The sequence below is a fragment of the Chiloscyllium punctatum genome, chromosome 13 (assembly GCF_047496795.1).
Source record: "Chiloscyllium punctatum isolate Juve2018m chromosome 13, sChiPun1.3, whole genome shotgun sequence".
Taxonomy (NCBI): Eukaryota; Metazoa; Chordata; class Chondrichthyes; order Orectolobiformes; family Hemiscylliidae; genus Chiloscyllium; species Chiloscyllium punctatum.
Window position 1 is genome coordinate 85,435,453 of NC_092751.1, and position 20,391 is coordinate 85,455,843.

General features: G+C 39.7%; 1 protein-coding gene across 1 annotated transcript in view; it reads right to left on the reverse strand.

The window, feature by feature from the left end:
* Positions 1 to 20,391, reverse strand: part of LOC140484587 (glutamate dehydrogenase, mitochondrial) — an 80,471-nt gene that overhangs the window by 30,578 nt on the left and 29,502 nt on the right. Inside the window, exons 4-6 of the mRNA XM_072583066.1 lie at positions 16,737 to 16,800; positions 12,880 to 12,974; positions 795 to 974 (exon numbers count right to left, since the gene is read on the reverse strand). Of these exons, the coding sequence (XP_072439167.1) occupies positions 795 to 974; positions 12,880 to 12,974; positions 16,737 to 16,800 (339 nt within the window). The remainder of the gene's footprint in view (positions 1 to 794; positions 975 to 12,879; positions 12,975 to 16,736; positions 16,801 to 20,391) is intronic.

Consider the following 20,391-nt stretch of genomic DNA (forward strand, 5'->3'; position numbering starts at 1 on the left):
GACCACTTTCTACAAACGTTATTGCACTCATTTTCAGGCAATATTTAATCCTCAAAATTCTTCTCCTTTGCAGTTTCCTACCACTGTTGCTGGGGAACACCCTAAGGACACCAATAGTTCCTCGGGTATCTCATTTTAATAAATATGCATTTTATCCACGTCTCAGCAGCAATTTCCAATGACTATCAAGTATCCAATGATATTTCAGGCAAAATGCATACTACAGAAATCTGTGATAACATTTTTGCTAAAGTGAACTTTTTACCCAAGTGAAATGTTTTAAATAAGTCACATGACCTGGAAGCCTTACTGTATTAATGTCTTACTGCCCAACTTGAATAAGCTAGAATTCACTACCACTAAATCATCTTTAGGTTCAAAAGATAACCTTCCCAAATAATTCGGCATTTCAAGTCTTGACTACATTATTCAAATGATCATTAAATATGAGAATTATGTAATCATATTGTAATATAGTGAGCCAATTCAGAATGCAAAAGGTTGTGTTCTACTTCTGGATCACATCATTTATCAACTGTGTTGTGAAAGTTCAATCTGGATTAAAAAAAAAGCATGCAGATTTGAGAACAATTGGTGATAGCACCTGGGTAGAACAATGAATTTGAACTCCCTCAAAATATATAAAATGAATTATTAGGTCAGCTTCTCTTTTATATCCTCTTATAAAAATGACATTAAGCAGCAAATCCAGCATGCAGGACATTAACGACATTGAACAGAGCAGGACAGAAGAAAATATAAAGCAAGTTCATTGCTTAGTATCCACCACAAACCTGAATAACAAAAGTTTTATCTCCGAAGCCTGGAGTCATTCCCAAAACACTCATATAGGACGCTTCATTGATGAAGTTCTCTATCCCATGGAAGACACCACGTCCTGTAGCAGAAATACGGCCGTGGATGCCACCTTGGCTGATGGGTTTACCAGTCACACAGGCATGAGCATTAATATCCTACAACAGTAATAATGAATTTTTAATATCAATGTATACATGTTATTTATGATCAAATAACAATTTGGTGAAGTTATTCAGGCAGACAGTCCTCCTACTGCTGCTCACTTTGAAGATTAACACAAAAGTCAGACAGCAATCTGTCAGGAAAATTAGAGGGGCCTAAACATCCTGATACGCCTAAAGCAAAACAGAGTTCTATTGAAACAAAATTAGTTGACATATACATGACAGGATTGTGCCAGGTTTTATCCCTGTTGCATATGGTTAGCTGATACAAGGTTAATTGACGCAATTGGCCTCAGAGGTCTTGGTCTTCAAGAAGTGATGGAAACAAAACGTGAGCGTGGGATGACTGATTAACCAGAGGGTCATCGTACCTCAAGTGAGGGGAGAGGTTGTGAAGCAGAGTACTTCATGGTAACCTCAGCTGGTACAGGAATTGCAAACTAGCTGTCTCGTTATCTGAATGAACTGAACCCACAATTCAAATAAAAACAAAATTGTTCATATTATGTGCACTTCTTTCAGTTAATTATATAAAAAACAACCAACCAACCAACGTAATGAACGTCTAAAAGATATTAATTCTTTAAAAATGTTATTTATGCTCAATCTACATTGAGCTGTCCCAGTTCACCACCTCTGGTTACACTGTCACAAATCAGTTGTTCCTGCAATTTTCTCCTTGGCCTTTTATATACTATCTGCAAATGCAGTAAAAGCATAAAGTGGGAACCGAACTCACTCAGCAGACAAAAGGCAAGTGGACTGGAGCAAGGAATTTAGATTTAAGTCAGCAAGGTACAGGAGGGAATAAAGTCTCAATCGTATCTAATCCAGGAAGACTACTCGAGCTGTCAAGGGCTACACTCTTGCCTATAGGCCATCCGTTATAATGCATTTCATTAACGTGAATTCACTGTAACACAATTGAGAAACTGGGGACACTGTTTCTAGAATGCTACATTTCAAAACGTATTGGCTGAAATGCAATTACATTGACACTAAGCGTTGTTTCTAGAGAGTGATTTTTCTATAATGCTTAAGAATGCAACCATCATTTTATAGAAGAATTACCAGTATCCTAAGTCTCACCATCCTAGCCCAATTGCCAGGACACATCTTCCAGTTGCTAGGGTATTGACAACAACAGTGGCTATAGAGCGTGGCTACGTTGGGATTCGGTCTACTCTCTATTTCTTACATTTTCGTGCTGGTTGCAAAACCAAAAGTGCTGTTTGCAACAAGTTAGAAAGGCCTCTACAATAAAGCTGATAGTCCATCCCTCCCAGAGAACCAACACCTTCATTCAATTTGGCCACTGCTGACAACTGATAGGATTGCAAATTGTCAGAGGAAAATTACTGGACATTTCTCTTGTGCAGTACCCTGTGGTACAACAGTGTCTGAGAGTGCCCTTCACCAATAAAGTTTGCAGATGTTATTTTATTTGCTTAAACGATTAGAATTAATTGTAATGCACACTTGTCTGCCATCTCTTGGCAATCTGATGCTATTACAGCTAACAACTTTAAGGTTTCCCAAAAACTTTTCCTAATGATCCAGTTTTGAGGCTCAAAAATTGAAACCCTGCAGGCAAGAATAGAGATGATGGGCCACAGGGACCAGGGTAGTGAAGTGGAGGGAATCTACAGACTTACACTCCAGAACTTGCCATGCCCCTGATCAAGCTATTCCAGAATAGCTACAACACTGAATTGATCATTCACCAATAGATGCCAGTGAAAACTTTTCACTGCAAGGAGCCTAACAGGGAAGGCAGATGAACTCAGGGCATGGTTAGGAACATGGGACTGGGATATCATAGCAATTACAGAAACATGGCTCAAGGATGGGCAGGACTGGCAGCTTAATGTTTCAGGATACAAATGCTACAGGAAGGATAGAAAGGGAGGCAAGAGAGGAGAGGGAGTGGCATTTTTGATAAGGGATAGCATTACAGCTGTGCTGAGGGAAGATATTCCCAGAAATACATCCAGGGAAGTCATTTGGGTGGAAGTGAGAAATAAGAAAGGGATGATCACCTTATTGGGATTGTATTATAGACCCCAATAGTCAGAGGGAAATTGAGAAACAAACTTGTAAGGAGATCTCAGCTATCTGTAAGAATAATAGGGTGGTTATGGTCAGGGATTTTAACTTTCCAAACATTGACTGGGACTGCCATAGTGTTAAAGGTTTAGATGGAGAGGAATGTCTTAAGTGCGTACAAGACAATTTTCTGATTCAGTATGTGGATGTACCTACTAGAGAAGATGCAAAACGTGACCTACTCTTGGGAAATAAGGCAGGGCAGGTGACTGAGGGGTCAGTGGGGGAGCACTTTGGGGCCAGCGACCATAATTCTATTTGTTTTAAAATAGTGATAGAAAAGGATAAACCAGATCTAAAAGTTGAAGTTCTAAATTGGAGAAAGACCAATTTTGACGGTATTAAGCAAGAGCTTTCGAAAGCTGATTGGGGGCAGATGTTCGCAGGTAAAGGTACGGCTGGAAAATGGGAAGCCTTCAGAAATGAGACAAGAATTCAGAGAAAGTGTATTCCTGTCAGGATGAAAAGGGAAGGCTGGTAGGTATACGGAATGCTGGATGGCTAAAGAAATTGAGGGTTTGGTTAAGAAAAAGAAGGAAGCATATGTCAGGTATAGACAGGATAGATCGAGTGAAACCTTAGAAGAGTATAAAAGGAAGTAGGAGTATACTAAGGAGGGCAAAATGAGGACATGAGATAGCTTTGGCAAACAGAATTAAGGAGAATCCAAAGGGCTTTTACAAATATATTAAGGACAAAAGGGTAACTAGGGAGAGAATAGGGCCCCTCAAATGATCAGCAAGGTGGCCTTTGTGCGGAGCCACAGAAAATGGGGGAGATACTAAATGAATATTTTGCATCAGTATTTACTGTGGAAAAGGATATGGAAGACAGACTGTAGGGAAATAGATGGTGACATCTTGCAAAATATCCAGATTACAGAGGAGGAAGTGCTGGATGTCTTGAAACAGTTAAAGGTGGATAAGTCCCCAGGACCTGATCAGGTGTACCTGAGAACTCTGTGGGAAGCTAGAGAAGTGATTGCAGGGCCTCTTGCTGAGATATTTGTATCATTGATAGTCACAGGTGAGGTGCTGGAAGACTGGTGGTTGGCAAACATGGTGCCACTGTTTAAGAAGGGCGGTAAAGACAAGCCAGGGAACTATAGACCGGTGAGCCGGACCTCAGTAAATACACTCTCCAAAAGCTCAGCAGCAGTGTGCATCATCTACAAGATGCACTGCAGAAACTCAAGGCTCCTTCGACAGCACCTTCCAAACCCACAGCCACTACCACCTAAAAAGAACAAGGACAGCAAAAACATGGGAACACCATCACACCTGCATGTTCCCTTCCAAGACACAATACCTAGACTTGGAAATACATTTATTTTCCTTCAGTGTCACCAGGTCAAAATCCTGGAACATTTTCTTTAATGGCATTGTGGGTTTACCTATACCACATGGACTGCAACTGTTTAAGAAGGCAGCTTATCACCAGCTTGTCAAGAGCAAGTATGGACTGGGAAATACATGCTGGCCTAGCCAGTGATGCCCACATCCCACGAGTGAAGAAGCAAAACAAAAAGGGGTGGGGCCTTTGAGAGAGAGAGAGAGAGAGAGAGAGAGAGAGAACGAGCACAGCTACTCTAAACTCCATATCTCCATGGCATCCATTTCTGCCTTAGAGCTCATGAATATATTTGGAGTACCAACTCCCCAAACAGGGAAATTTTGACTTAAATGTCCATAATAGTATAAGCAACTGCACATATCAGAAATATAGCTCACCATCTGGAATTACCATAGCAGTTAATTTAAAAAGGTACAAATTATAACAACTGTTGTTTTGGGCAGTTCAATAAGTACTTGGTTTACAGTTGCCTATTGTTAATCTCATGCAAAAGTCAGGTTTTCAGGCAGTTTTGATTAGTTGCTTAATTGTACTTTGTAAAAATGTGACAATGGATTTTGTCACATTGATCAACAAATTCTGCAGCAAGTTGTTCATGAGGAAGGGACACACCTTGTTTGCAAATTGTCAAAGGTTTGACATGACAAGTGGTTCCTGATTTACAAATATCTGACTTATGAACAAGATACTATATTGATATTTAATTTTAAAGACATGCGAATGTTTGCTTGTAATTACAAACAGCTGTTTTGTATTACACTATTGTATTCAACTTGCGTACAAAGAGTTATGAATGTACTCAGGAATGGAACCCATTTGTAACTTAGACTGCTTGTACTTTTCTTTCACAGGATATTGCCATTGCTGGCAAGTCCAGAATTTATTACTCAATGTTAATTTTCCTTGCAAAAGGTGGTGGTGAGTCAAGTTCTTGAATTGCTGCAGTCCATGCAATGTCAGTACACCCATAGTGTTGTTACGATGGGACTTGCAGAATTTTGTGCCAATGACGTTGAATGAAGTGGTGGTGGTGGTGTTCCCACGTATCTGTTGCCCTTGTCCTTCCAGGTGGTAAAGGCTCTGGGTTTAGAAGGTGCTGAATCCTGCAGTGTACCCTATATACCAAAGTGAGTGAACATTTAAAGGCAGTGAATGGAGGTTGATCAAGTGGATTCTTTCTTCTGGATGGTTGAGCTTCTTGAGTATTATTGAAATTGCACTGATCCAGGCAGCAGAAAGTGTTCCATAACACTCCTGGCCTATGCCTTTGGGATGATGAGTGTGCATTGGGAAGACAAGTTGACTTACTCACCATGGAATTTTCAGCTTCTGGCCTGCTCTTATAACCACAGTTTTAATGGCTAGTATGGTTCAGTCTTGGTCAATTGTAACCTCCAAGACTCAAATCGCAGGAAAAGCTGCGCAGGTCTGGCAGCATCTGTGGTAAGAAGTCGAAGTTAACATTTTGGGTCCAGTGACCCTTCCTCAGAACTGAAGAGGAGTCACTGGTTCCGAAACGTTAACTGATTTCTCTCTACAGATGCTGCCAGACCTGCTGGCTTTTCCAGGAATTTCTGTTTTGTTTCCGATTTACAGCATCTGCAGTTCTTTCAGTTTTTATTTAGTAACCTCCAAAATATTGACAGGAAGGATCCAGCAATGGTAATGTCAAAATTGATTGATGCCAATCAGGTACTGTACTAACTTTGATAGCACAGCTCAATATTATAATTCAGTGTTTCACAGAAGTGCTGCATTTGCAGATTCATTCCCAAATAAACTCATTTCAGAATGTTAGGTTTGGCCCTCAACAGTACATTTCAGATGTCATTCAACATATGTCCTAGAAAAAGGTTAAATTTAAAGTGATTAAGTCTCATTCCCACAGGTTGTTAAAGATTCTAAACTTAGTTTTGTTTTTATAGTTTCTGTTTTGACTCAAGTGCACCATAGTTCATGTGGTTCCCCTCATTCTTAAACTCTTCACAATGCTGGGAATGGGGACTGCAGGGACGATGAGCCGACTGACCACAGCACCGTAATGCAGGGAGCCATTCAAATGGGAGGTGTGGGGGGAGTGAGAGGAGAGAAACAAAATGTTGTGGTAATTGGGGATAGTATAGTTAGAAGCATAGACACTGTTCTGTAACCAGGATAGAAAGAGTACCAAAGGTTGCGTTGCCTGCCTGGTGATCGGGTTTGGCATCTCTCATCTGGGCTGCAGAGGAGCTTGAGTGGGAGGGTAAAGATCCAGTAGTCGTGATCCACATAGGTACCAACAACAGATAAAAGTAGGGCTGAGGTTCTGCTAAGGGAGCATGAACAGCACGGAGCTAAATTCAAAATTAGAACCAAAAAAAGGTAATAATCTCTGGAGTAATACCTGACTAACAGAGGGCAACAACAAAAAAAAATGAGGGAGAATATTAAATATGCAGGTAAGCTAGCCAAAAATATAATGGAAAACTCTAAGAGTTTCTTTAAATATATAAACGGCAAAAGGAGGACATTAGAGCACTGGAAAGTGACACAGGAGTGATGGTAGTGAGGAACAAGCAAATGGCTGAAGAACTGAATAATTACTTTGCGTCAGTGTTCACAGTGCAAGACATGAGTAACATCTCAGAAGAGCGAGGGGCAAGAGCTGAAGATGGTGGCCATCACCAAGACGAAGGTGCTAGAAAAACTGAATGGCCTGAAGGTGAATAAAACATCTGGACCATGAGACCCAGAGTTCTCAGAGATAGTTGAAGAGATAGTGGAGGCATTAATGGTGATCTTTCAGAAATCAGTAGTTTGGCAGGGTCCCAGAGGACTGGAAAATCACTAATATGACATCCTGTTTAAAAAGGCAAAAGACAAAATTACAGACCGATCAGTCTAACCTCAGTCGACAGGAAGATCCTGGAATCTATTGTGAAGAATGAGATTTCCGAATACTTGGAAGTTTATGGTTAAAAAAGGGCAAAGTCAGCATGATTTCTTCTCGGGTAGGTCATGCCTGCTGAAATTCTTTGAGGAAGTAATGAGCAGGTTAGACCAAGGATGGCCAATAGATGTTGTCTCTGAGGAGGCCTTTGACAAGATGCTGCACAGGAGTGTACCGAGTAAAATAAGGGTTAGAGGCAAGATGCTAGCAAGGATAGAAGCCTGGCTGTCTGGCAGAAAGTACAGAGTGGGGATAAAAAGGTCTTTCTTGGGACGGCAGCCAGTGACAAGTGGTATTCCTCAAGGCTCAGTGTTGGGACCACAACGTTTCACTTTATACATTAACTATCTTGATGAAGGAACGAAGGGTGTTCTGGCTAAGTTTGCAGATGATACAAAGATAGGTAGTAATGAGGAGGAGGGAAGGTTGCAGAAAGATTTAGGAGAGTGAACAAAGAAGTGGCAGACGAAGCAGTGTTGAAAAGTGTGAAGTTATGCAGTTTGGTAGAAGAGGAGGGGCATGGACTATTTTCTTAAATGGGGAGAAAATTCAGAAGTCTGAAGTGCAAAGGGACTTGAGTTCTAGTCCAGGATTCTCTCAAGGTAAACTTGCAGGTTGAGTCAATAGTTAGGAAGGCAAAATGCAATGATGGCATTTATTTTGAGAGGACTTGATATAAAAGCAGAGATGTACTTCTGAGGTTCTAAAAGGCTCTGGTCAGACCACATTTGGGAGTACTCTGTGCAGTGTTGGGCCCCAAATCTCAAGAAGGATGCGCTAGCCCTGGAGCGGATTCAGAGGAGGTTCACGAGAATAGTCCCAAGAATAAAAAGTTTAACATATGAGGAATGTTTGAAGACTCTATGTCTATATTTGGAGTTAAGAAAGATGAAGGAGAGATCTAATTGAAAAATTTACAGAACACTGAAGATTAGGACCTGAGGGTACATCCTTTGAGTAAAGGAAAGGCCTTTCAGAATGGAGATAAGGAGAACCTTCTTCAGCAAGATGAATCTATGGAATTCATTTCCACAGAAGTTTGTGGAGTCCAGATCAGAGTATATGCAAGACTGAGATAGGTAGGTTCTTGATTGTCAAAGGGATCAAGGGCTATGGGGAGAAAAATGGGAGAATGGGATTGAGAAAATCATCAGCCATGGCTGAGGTGCAGAGCAGACTGGATGGGCTGAAAGGCCTAATTTCTGCTCCTACATCTTACGGTCTTATAGATCACAATGTAGATCAGTTGGAGGCATAGGCAGAAAATAGGAGATGGAGTTTAATCTGGATTATTTTGAGGTGATGCATTTTGGAAGGTCAAGTACAGATGGAAGTTATACAGTAAGTGACAGATCCCTGAGGAATACTGATATGCAGAGAGATCTGGGTGTTCAGGTCCATCGATCACTGAAGGTGGCAGCACAGGTAGAGAAGGTAGGAAAAAAGGCCAACGGCTTGCTTGCCTTCTTTGGAAGAGGCACTGGAGTATAAGGATAGACAAGTTATGCTGCAGCTTTATACAATTTTAGTTAGGCCACACATTGAATATTACGTACAGTTCTGGGGGAGAAGTTTAGAAGAGATGCGAGGCACGTTTTTCACACAAAGGGTGGCGAGCGCCTGGAATGTGTTGCCAGAGATGATGGTGGAAGGAGATATAATAACAGCATTCAAGCACCACCTGGATGAATACATGAATAGGAAGGGAAGAGAGGGATTCAGATCCTGTAAGGGTGATGACGGTTTTAGTTTGGAAGGACAAAATATATCAATGCAGTCTTGGTGGGCCAAAAGGCCCGTTCCTGTGCTGTATTGTTCTTTAGTCATGGGAAACACAGGCTAGAGATATAAAAACAACATAAGTAGGTGAATTAGTACCCAGTGTGTGGAATGAATTGCCAGAGCAAAGGGTGGATGCAGGTACAGTTAATGTTTAAAAGAATTTTGAATAAGTTCATGATAGGAAATGTTTGAAGACCAAGGACATGCAGGTGGGGCTACTTTTACATTTGTTAACATAGTCAATGCAGACTTGTTTAGAAATGATGAAAACAATGAACAGAAGGAATCGGAAGCCCTTAATAAAACGAACTATGTCATCTGGATAGTGGAGGTTAAGGTTATGAAGCTGGGATTGCTAATGGTCTTTCAGAGTTCGACAGTAGCCAGTACTACTAAAAGCTTAAATGTGGTGCAGGCCAATTGGGATTGGTAAAATATTATTAGTTTTAGAAGCATTAGACTGATATAGGAAAGATTGGTTGGACCTAAAGAGGATAGTAACATAAGTGAACCAACTAGATGGGACTATAACACTTTCAATCTGATAGGGTGAGACAAGTATAGAGCTATAATTCAAATGAGGTCTAAACTGTGTCCATGCATCTCTTGGACTTGTTCCCTCAAAATCCTTGGCTTGCAAAAAAATCTAGCAATCTCATTCAAAATTTTCAACTGAACTAGCAACTTCTGCTTTCTGCAGAGTTCGATACAGTGCAGAGGTTTTTCCCAACTTATCTCTACCCTAAAATTATGTCCTTATTAGACTTTCCCAGTATCATAAATAGATTTTTCACCAACCCTATTAATACCCTTAACAGATCCTAAAAACTTTGATTTAGGAATTGAAATTTGAAACATTAAGTTAAAAGAGCAAAATCTAGCTTGGGCTAATAACAAAGGAAGGACAGAGATACTTTTTGCCTTGTATGACAGCGCCTTTGCCATTTATTACTCTTTCCACCCAATTAGATCTTCCGTTTTGTTTCCCATCCACTTCGCTTCCGTGCGTGCCTAAGTACAGTTGAGTCAGAGTAATATAGCATGAAAACAGGCCCTTTAGCCCAAAATGGTCCTTGGTGTCCACTCAACGAGTTCCAATTGTCTGCATTTGGTCCATATCCCTCTAAACCCTTCACATCCATGTACCTATCCAAATTTTTTTTTATGCTGCTATTGTACCAACCTCCACTACTTTCTCCAGCAGCCTATTCCATACGCCCACTACTCTCTGCATGAAGTCGCTCCTTCTTAAAGTCTTTCCCCCCTCACCTATGTCCTCTAGGTTGCAATTCCCCAGGCCTAAAAAAAAGACTATATGCCTTCATCCTATCTATGTTCTTCATAATTTTATGCCCTCTATAAGGTCACCCCTCATTCTCCAACATTCAAGGAGCAAAGTCCGATCCTGCAACCTCTCTATAACTCAGGCTTACTAGTTCTGGCAACATCCTCGTAAATATTCTACTAACCTTTTCTAATTTTGATGAATCTGACCTGTTAACTCTTTATCCCCCTCAGATACTGCTTGACTTGTTCGGCAAGACCAGTGTTTTCCTTTTTGTTTCAAAATTCTAGTACCTACACTTTCATGATACAATGAAATAAAGGCACCAAGTACAGTTAATAAAAGAATGGGCAACCTCCACCTACAAAGTGTAAAACCTAATGGAAGTGATAACAAATCCAAATTCTGATCCAAGGTTCCTTTTGTGCACAAGTCATGAACATTAAAAGTGAAAACCTGCATCAAGTTGGCATGGTGGCTCAGCAGTTAGCACTGCTGCCTTACAGCAACAGGACCCAGGTTCAATTCCAGCCTTGGGTGACTGTGCAAACTCCACACAGACATTCTCCCAGTCTGTGTGGGTTTCCTCCCACAGACCAAAGACATGCAGGTTCGGTGACTTGGCCATGCTCAATTGTTCAAGGATGTGTAGGTTAGGTGCATTAGTCAGGAGTAAATGTAAAGTAATAGGGTAGGGGAATGGGTCGGAGTGGGATACTCTTGAGGGTTATTGTGGACTTATTGGACCAAATGGCCTGTTTCCACACTGTAGAGAGTCTATGATTCTAAGACCTGCTTTGTGCATGATGACACAAAGACATACTGCATGATGGAAAAAGAATTTCAGGGAATAAATGATTATCAATAATCACAAATCAGTGGTAGTAACAATGCAGAAATGTGATTCAAGGAAGGTAGACAACATTTATATAAAAGAAAAAGTGGGTAGTATTGCTGAAAAAATAGCTGGGGGGACGAAAAGCAACATTATTTATTTTAATACTAAGGCAAGAATCTACCCAAGAACAAAAAATCTACACAAAAGTTCTACAGGATAAAGGGTGCAAATTGGTACTGTATAAAGAGTTAATAAGGAATCCACTAAATAGCAAAATGAACCCAATATTAAAACATTCTCAACATATTAGTAACAATCACTTCCTTAAGCAAAAGGATAAATGTAGTTAGGCAATTAAGAGAGGTGATTTTTTTTAAATCCACACTGAAGGCAGTCATTTGGCTCATTGTATAAACTCAAATAACCCAAGTCCCATTCACTTTCAATTCCAAATATGAAAGTTTCACTTTAAAATAGTCGTTAATTCTGCTTCCACTCCTGGTTCTGGTTGGGGATACCACATTTAAACAACCATCTGCATTAGAAAAACTCACTTCTCAATTCATTTTGGTACTAATCCAAAATGAATATTTATTAACTAGTGGACAGGAATCTCAACAGAAACCTAAGTTTGAATTTGATTACCTCTCACCTATGTTTTAATGACAAACTCCAATCTGCAATCCCCAAATCCCCTCTCAAATGACACAGTATTAAATGTTTCCTAAAACAGGTAATAGAAAATTGAATACAATATTTGGCTGTGAGCTAACAAAAGATGGAGTTAAAAAATATCTGAACTCAGGGTTACAGGCTTCATTTTTTTGCTAGTCTTCTACAGGAGTGGACAGATCTGGCAGTGTACAGGGTAGGAGTAACCCAGTCCTGGGATGTAAAGGGAGGAGTATGTGGAAGTGACTGGTACTTTCAGCACAGAGCCTTCAATTCTCCTCATACTTTCTAGATTCCATGACAGTGGAATCGCCCAATGGAATAATTCTTTCCCCTCAGGAATACCCCCAGAAGCCATATCAAGTTGTGACATGCAGCCCCCATCCATGCTGCAGAAACAACTATTGGAAAACCTGCACCAATGTGCAGTATTAACATTTAAAAAGAGGTCCAAAGCTGTCTTTCAATAGTAGGCTCATTTGCCAAATACCAATAACATCAAACTGCAGAGAGAGGTCTGTTGGTTGCAATGAAGCTTTGAAGTGTAATGTCCCATTTAATCTGTGCCATCAGCACAGGCTTAAGTTTCATTTGAACAGTTTTATGTGGAAATTAACTATTTGTGAATTGAAACAGTAATGAGATATTTCTATCCAACAGTCAACATTCGACTGAGACTTCAGTTCTTTCCTCCACCTTGTTTCCTATATGCTCTATTGCTCACCTTATGCCCTGTAACTTCCTGGTTGGATTTGAATCTCACTTCAGAATCTGGAAGTCAGAATTAATCTGTTGTAAAATCTATATCCACTTTCATTAAATAACCTTCTGTCTTGCACAAATAAAGATTTTGAGATTTAATCTAACAAAATTGATTCAGAAGGGAAGTATGCATAAAAACTCCTCCATTCAGTTTCCTTCAAGCACTCACCTGGTGTCCCATTGTAGTGGCAAAAGTATCGGCAATCCAGGACATCTCTCTCTCACCCGTACTCATGTCAGGGGCCGGCACATCAATACCAGGTCCTGGGGGGAACAAACAAAAGCATTAATCTTCCAGTACTTTTGCCACTTAACATCAGTAAATTGGGAAGCCTTGAAAACAGAAACCAGCACTGGACATGGCCCTTCAGCACTCAATGTTATGCCGACCTTTTATCCTACTCTAAGATCAAACTAACCTACGTACCCTTTGTTTTACTACTGTCCATGTCACTAATGTATCTGACTCTACTACCACTGGACAGTGCATTCCACGCACCCACCACTCTAAAGAACCTCCTTCTAACATCTCCCCTAAACCTCCATCTAATCACCTTAAAATTCTACCCCCCCCATGATAGCCATTTCTGCCATGGAAAAAAGTCTCTGCCTATTCACTCTATCTGTGCCTCCCATCATCCTGTACACCTCTATCAAGTCACCTCTCATTCTTCTTCACTCCAATGAGAAAAGCCTTAGCTCCTTCAACCTTTCTTAAGACAGGCCCTTACATCCAGGCAGCATCCTGGTAAATCTCGTCTGCATCCTCTAAAGCTTCCACATCTTTCCTATAAATGAAGCAACTAGAACTGAACACAATATTCTAAGTGTGGTCTAACCAGGGCTATAATCTCTCAGCTCGAGCACAATCCCCCACTAATGAAAGCCAACACACCATACACCTTAACAATCCTATCAACTTGGCTGGCAGATTTGAGGAATTTATTCTACATTCAAATTTGACTTTTCAAAAAATGAATCAATTCACAATTATCCAGGTTGAACTCTATTTAGTTTTAGGTTTAGTATGGGAGGGCAAAATGCGTTGGCGCAGGCTCGGAGGGCTGAAGGGCCTGTTCCTGTGTTGTACTATTCTTTGTTAATACTTTCTTGGTAATAGATTTATTCACAGAATGCAGCATTACAGAGGTCTGTTTTCTACATCTTGACCTAATATCCCTAACCCAGCTTAAGAGCTCAAAGTAAACAAGGACTTTCATCCACATACCTTAATAATACAAGTCACATACCACTAACAACCCACAACTCTTACTTCAAGCACCACCTAAACTCTCCTTTGATTAATATTCTGCTAGTTATTCCTTTGTAACTTGCCTATGGATTTCATTCAATTATTAAAAAAAGAAGTAGATATAACAGGTTCTACTAGTCTAGGTTGTTTATCTTCCATCTTTTTTGATTCATTCAAGGGGTGTGGACATCGCAGGCAAGGATACAATTGACTGCACAGACATCAGTTATGAGTCAACCACACTGCTGGTCTGGGGTCACATACAGGCCAGGCTTGGACAGCAGATTTTCTTCCCTAAGAGACTTGGTTAACAAGATGGATTTTTACACCAATTGATAATGTTATTTGGTGGCCATTAGATTAGCTTTTAACTCCAAATTTTTTAATGAATTCAAAAGTCTATGCCCACATCTCCTTCATTCCTTTTCCATGAACCACCTTTTACATTAAAGTTTTTGGGATTTGCTCATTCCATCCTTAAGTTGTTGGCAGGTCGTTCAGTTTGGTATAACTGAGTGCATTGTAAGCAGGCAGTTAAAAAGTTAATCATGTTAGTATACACACACACACACACACACACACACACACACACACACACACACACACACACACACACACACACACACACACACACACACACACACACACACACACACACACACACACACACACACACACACACACACACACACACACACACACACACACACACACACACACACACACACACACTAAAAGAACAGCATGTTTCTTCCCCTAAAGTATAAAAGACAAAACATATGATGATAATCTGACTGTTGCACGTCAGTTCTGCTGAACATTTCCAGAATTTTAACAATGCAACTTAAATTCTCAAGGTGAGATTACAATTTGGCTTCTTTGGATCATTAGAATTCTCCAAGTTCATACTGCATTAAGATAAACACTCAGCCACTGTACATATCCACTTATTCTATAATGTTGACAGGATAGACTTTTTAGCTTACCTAACTAGTAATGGGTACGTATGTTGTAGAGCATTAGGAAATCCAGCAGTCTGGATTCCTCCATCAGCTGTGGCATTTTAACTCCAAAGTGCATCAGTATATCAATAATTGGATTCACAACCTAGAGGCCAGGCTAATTTTGAGCTGGGTGTCCAGTTGGACAAGGAGCCAGTCAGTGAAGGCTACAGCATGAAGCAGACTGGTCAGTCGACATCTAGACTTGGAAAGGTGGTGACTTAACACTCTGTTTAGGGAATATATATCAGGGGCTGATGTTAAGATAGAAGGCCTGGGGTTATTGACTTGGGTCTAGAAGTTGCTGTAAAGGAGTCGACCACCTGATTCCACCAAGCCTTTGCCTTGATGCAGCTGCAAGGCTTCGCGACACTGGGGAAACCAACCAACAGCTAAAGAGGATAGCACACGACACCATATTCCAGTTACAGTTAAAACCAGAAGTGAGAAGTTGGTGTCAATTTGGGCCTGGAACTAGTTCTGACTTCACTTCAAACCCAGCTATATGAGGTAAAATTCAGCCCATTCATTCTCTCCAATCACTTGTCCCAGTAATGCGTCCCATAGTCTCTCAACTTCCTGTACAAATCAGAGGTCCTCCAGCTCGCTCCCCCTGTCTATTTTAATTGTTCTCAAAAAAATGGATAGCCAATGTTTTGTCATACTTTTACCAAATCAGAAGCTAGTTGTTTTTAATGAAAGTGAGGAAACTTTCTGGGATGGCAGGATGGATATACGAAGAGAGACTGGATTGAAGAGGGGTTCACTGGACTTTAGAAGAATGAGGGTGGGATTTCAGAGAAACGTATAAAATTCTAACAAGCTTATACAAGGTAAACGCAGGAAGATTGTTTCCAAAGACCAGGGAATCCAGGACCAAGGGTCACTGTGTACTGGATAGGCCATTTAGGACAGATTAGGAGAAATCTCTTCAACCAGAGAGTAGAGTGCTTTTAGAATTCTCTACCAGAGAGCAATTGAGACCATTGATATTTTCAAGACGAATTAGATATAAAGATTTTAGGGGTAGAGGGATCAAAAAATATGGGGAGAAAGCAGGAACATCATACTTAGTTGCGTGATCAGCATTATCACACTGAATGGCGAAGCAGGTTTGAAAGGCCAAATGGCCTACTCCTGTTCCCATTTTCTATGTTCACTCAATCAACATATCTTGCACATTTGTGTTTGAACTTCAGACTTTGAGTATCTAACAGTTTGCATTTCCCCCATGTTAATTATTTTTGTGTTTTGCTTACCAAGTATGGTACTCAGCTTGTTGTATGGGCCATTAGTCAAACCTTATTCAGTGGTCAAAAAACAATTGTAAGGCATGACGTGCACAAAATATCACTACTTGTGGGTTTAGTGCTGTTGTATGCAAGCAATAAAATAATAGGGCCATTTCCTATGAACAAAGAATGTTAAGAATAGAACACAAAAAAGGGTTATAATCTTTCTTTCTTAATTGACTCTCAGAATGTGGATATCAATCGGCTGGTCAACATTTTATTGCCTATCCCTAGTTGCCCTTTCAAGTTGCAGCCTTGAATGGCTGCAGTCCACATGTTGTAGGTTGACCCACAATGCCTTAAGGGAGGGAATTTCAACTTCCAACCATCCAGTTTTTAAATACATATTGTTAGGTTTCTGGGGTTACACGAAGTCCACATTGTGACTGAAATTGATTATTGTATTTTTTTTACAAGTGACCACAGAGGCCAGAGATTATAGCTTTACTTCATGTAGGTAAGTTATTTTATACAAACTTACCAATAAATCCTTTCTTTGCAAGCTCAATGGTGAATCTTCTTGTAATTTTTTCTAATTCAGAATCCTGCAAAAGTACAGAAAGTGACTCATTCTTGTTTAGAAGTAGGATCTTTTCTGGGGTTCATGCTTGAAACAGAATAACCCATTTCTTGACATATAATGCTAAACAAAAGTATTTTACTTAATCTTTTAAAAGTCACAATTTACTTCAATGAAAGTATGCAAATGATTGTAAAAATGATATACATATCCAAAAAACAAATCTAAGTACATTACTTCAAAGTAATTAAATCAAACAGAACTAGAAAGTATCAGTACAATGCAGTGTGCTGAAAATATTGCTTAAAAATAACTAAATGAATGTGAGGGAAACAAAGTATGTCGTTTGTAAAATACACAGGAAAAAATTAGAAAGAGATAAGTGTGAAATATTATTTTTCACCAGAAGATAGAATTTTCAATCAAGGTAGTGCTCTAGGATATCTCAGTGCTTTAGGATGAAAAGAAACTTCCTATAATGCAACCAGTTGATAAAGGAGATGTGGCAGCTAATTTACAGACAACATGTTCTCACAAATCGCAATGAGATACTGACAAAAGAAATCTTTACTTGAGGCCAGGACAGGTGTCAAAAGCTTTATAGCCACTTTAGAAGGCAGACAAGACTCTGATGTAATGTCTTTTCTATTTTTCTGCATTGAATTATCTGACTAGCTTTTGTGTTCAAGCTTCTGCAATGGGACTTAAATCCACAATCTTCTTATTCTGAGGCAAAGGAGTGTGACCTTGACTCACCTAGTGTGTCCGGAACATCTAGTCAGTGTCAAAGCTGGACTATTTCAACTTCAGGTTATACGGCAAACATTCAGAAGTATCGCTGGTCACTGGCTGGTGCAACTTAAGTGTTGTCCTCATAACATCCATAAATCAACTATGGATAGTGCGACCCAGGCACATAACATTATGACCACACTGATTCAAACTGAATGTTGCATATTTCACAATTGCACACAGAGGTCAGATGAATGCTTTATTTTATCTTTTATCTTCCCAGTGGAAAAGACCAATAGTTCATGCCAAACAGCTAGGCTCAGAGACTTCCCATCAGAATGGACATTCAACAATGACCAAAAAAAACTAGTCTTCCAAGAATTAACTTTGATGCTCAGCACAATAAAGTTTTAGTCATTTGATTTCTTTCCCTAAAACACCTGAAATGCAACAAGTGCTGCAAATTGAAGAGGCAAGGTTGCACAGCTAAACACAGAAATAGAAGAGCTACTGAAGTTCTTTACTTCTATATGTCATTGCAGAAGAAAATTTATCCCTATTTTACAATTAATAAAATTTTACATATCACAAAGATATCATAAATGTGTTCCATTGAATGCGAGAGAGAGAGCCCGAGAGAATTTAAGAACTTTTTATGTTAAAAATAAACACTGCTACTGTCCTTCCACAGTGAACAGAAAACCTCCATCAACTGTAGGAGAAGACTTTCAAGTGTGCAGTAGAAAAGCATCAAAATCTTCCTTTGATAGTGCCAGAGTGAGCATTGACTTTACTGCTTATCTATTCAGAGTATGATCAAGCCCAGTAATTCTGGATAACTGGCATATAGGTATTAGCGCAGACATTAAGAAACAAACCCATAAATTTTATAAAGCAGGGCACGTGGTGGCTCAATGGTTAGCACTGCTGCCTCACAGCGCCAGGACCCATATTCAATTCCAGTCTCAGGCGACTGTCTGTGTGGAGTTTGCACATTCTCCCTGTGTTTGCGTGGGTTTCCCGAGTGCTCCGGTTTCCCCTCAGTCCAAAACGTGCAGATTAGGTGGACTGGCGATGCTAAATTGTCTGTAGTGTCGAGGCTAAGTGGATTAGACATGGAAAATACAGGGATAGGGTAGGGAGATGTGTTGCTTTCAAAAGATCAGTGAATGTGGTCTGTTTCCACATCGTAGGGATTCTATGAATGCAAACACTAAATCCTTCAACTCTTATTTATGCTACGATCACACCATATCCAAGAACTTAAATCTTGCAAGCTCAATCTTGCACTCAGGATAAGAACAAAGCACTAAAATGTAGTTGGATAGGTCATAGCAAAGCACAAGAATTAAAATTGCACAGGCAACAGATGAATGGGAGTTGCTGATGGACATCTTGAAGAGGCATTTTTACATAGTAGAAAAGAACAAAGGGTTTATTGCATTAATGTAGTTTTTGTGGTGGGATAACAACTGCATGATTCTGAACAAAGTTTCATTACAATAACTACTAAAGGAGTTGTCAGAGATGACATGGATCACTAAGATCAGGTTCCACTCTGAAAGCAGCCAGTGATTGTGGATGCCTCAATGACTCGCAAATCATATCATTCCTAATTAGTCGTTTGATCCATGTGAGTGTTAATCTACTCCAAGCATAACAGGAATACCCATATCCCTTTTTAGATACTTGAATGTGCATTTCAAATGTGTATTTCTTTTCAGACTTAGTCTTAGATGTTAGACTTCCTGCAATTTTTAAAATTACTTCTTTCAACAGCATAGGCTTCAAGTATTTAAGGAAGGGCAGCTAGTATCTGTACAGTTACCCAATTTTCACTTGTACAATTTACAAAATGGCAGCGTATCTACTAGTAATTGATACATTGCCATCAGCTTAAAAAGTGTGAAGTTTTAGTTTCTAACTTTATCTTGAAGGAATTAAACTATTTTTTTTCCAAAGAAGAGACACTAAATGGCCATTTTATCCAATAGCTATTTCTCACACTTTCAGTCTTTGTACTCAGACTTGACGTGCCTCTATTCTAGAGCAGAGATACTCTACAAGCCTGAACACTTCGGTAGTGAACAAGGCATTGAAATATTTCAGAGGCTGTAGTTAAGCAAATTTATTCTAATCGAGCTGAATATATATTTTCAGTTCAACATTGTAAACACTGGTGCTGTAAAAATTCCATACTTTTATATCTGGCGGCATGCTGAGCTCTAGCCACATTGAGAGTGGGCTGAATCTTTGTCAAGTATACTGAATACACCGGAACCAAATAACAAAAAGGACCAATGCTCCAATTGATAGCACTAGAGTATCTCTCACTATGCAGAGATGAAAGAAACTTAACAGCCCACGCACAATTAGGAACCCTAGCAAGCTCCAATCTTATTACTGGACATCTTTGTTCCTTTAAGAGACTGAGGGAATAGGTTTTTGCAGTTTTATGAATGTTTTGCTGTCTCATTATTAATATAATTATCCAGCTTTCCAATGCATCTACTTGTTTGTATTTGCAGCTGCACTTGATTATTGTAATTGATTAATGTCAAAACACAATGAAAGTGTTATGTTGTGATAGCTCTTTGCCCCCACCTTATCTCCACATTAATATTTGCCTAACCATCCACAAAGAGATTTGCAATAATTGTTGATCAGGTTCTCCACATCTCCAATGTATAATAAAAAGAGACATCATGCCAACACGACATGTAAATTTTATTCAATTTGCTCTTGGCTTAATGTCCAAATTATTCAAATGTCCCAAGTTCATCAGTAGAAACAAAAAGCACATTAGTATTAATTCTTAAGCAGCTAGAGTGATCACAAAATTAAAGTTACTTCACCACCCTGCAGACAGGGATAGATAGGAAAT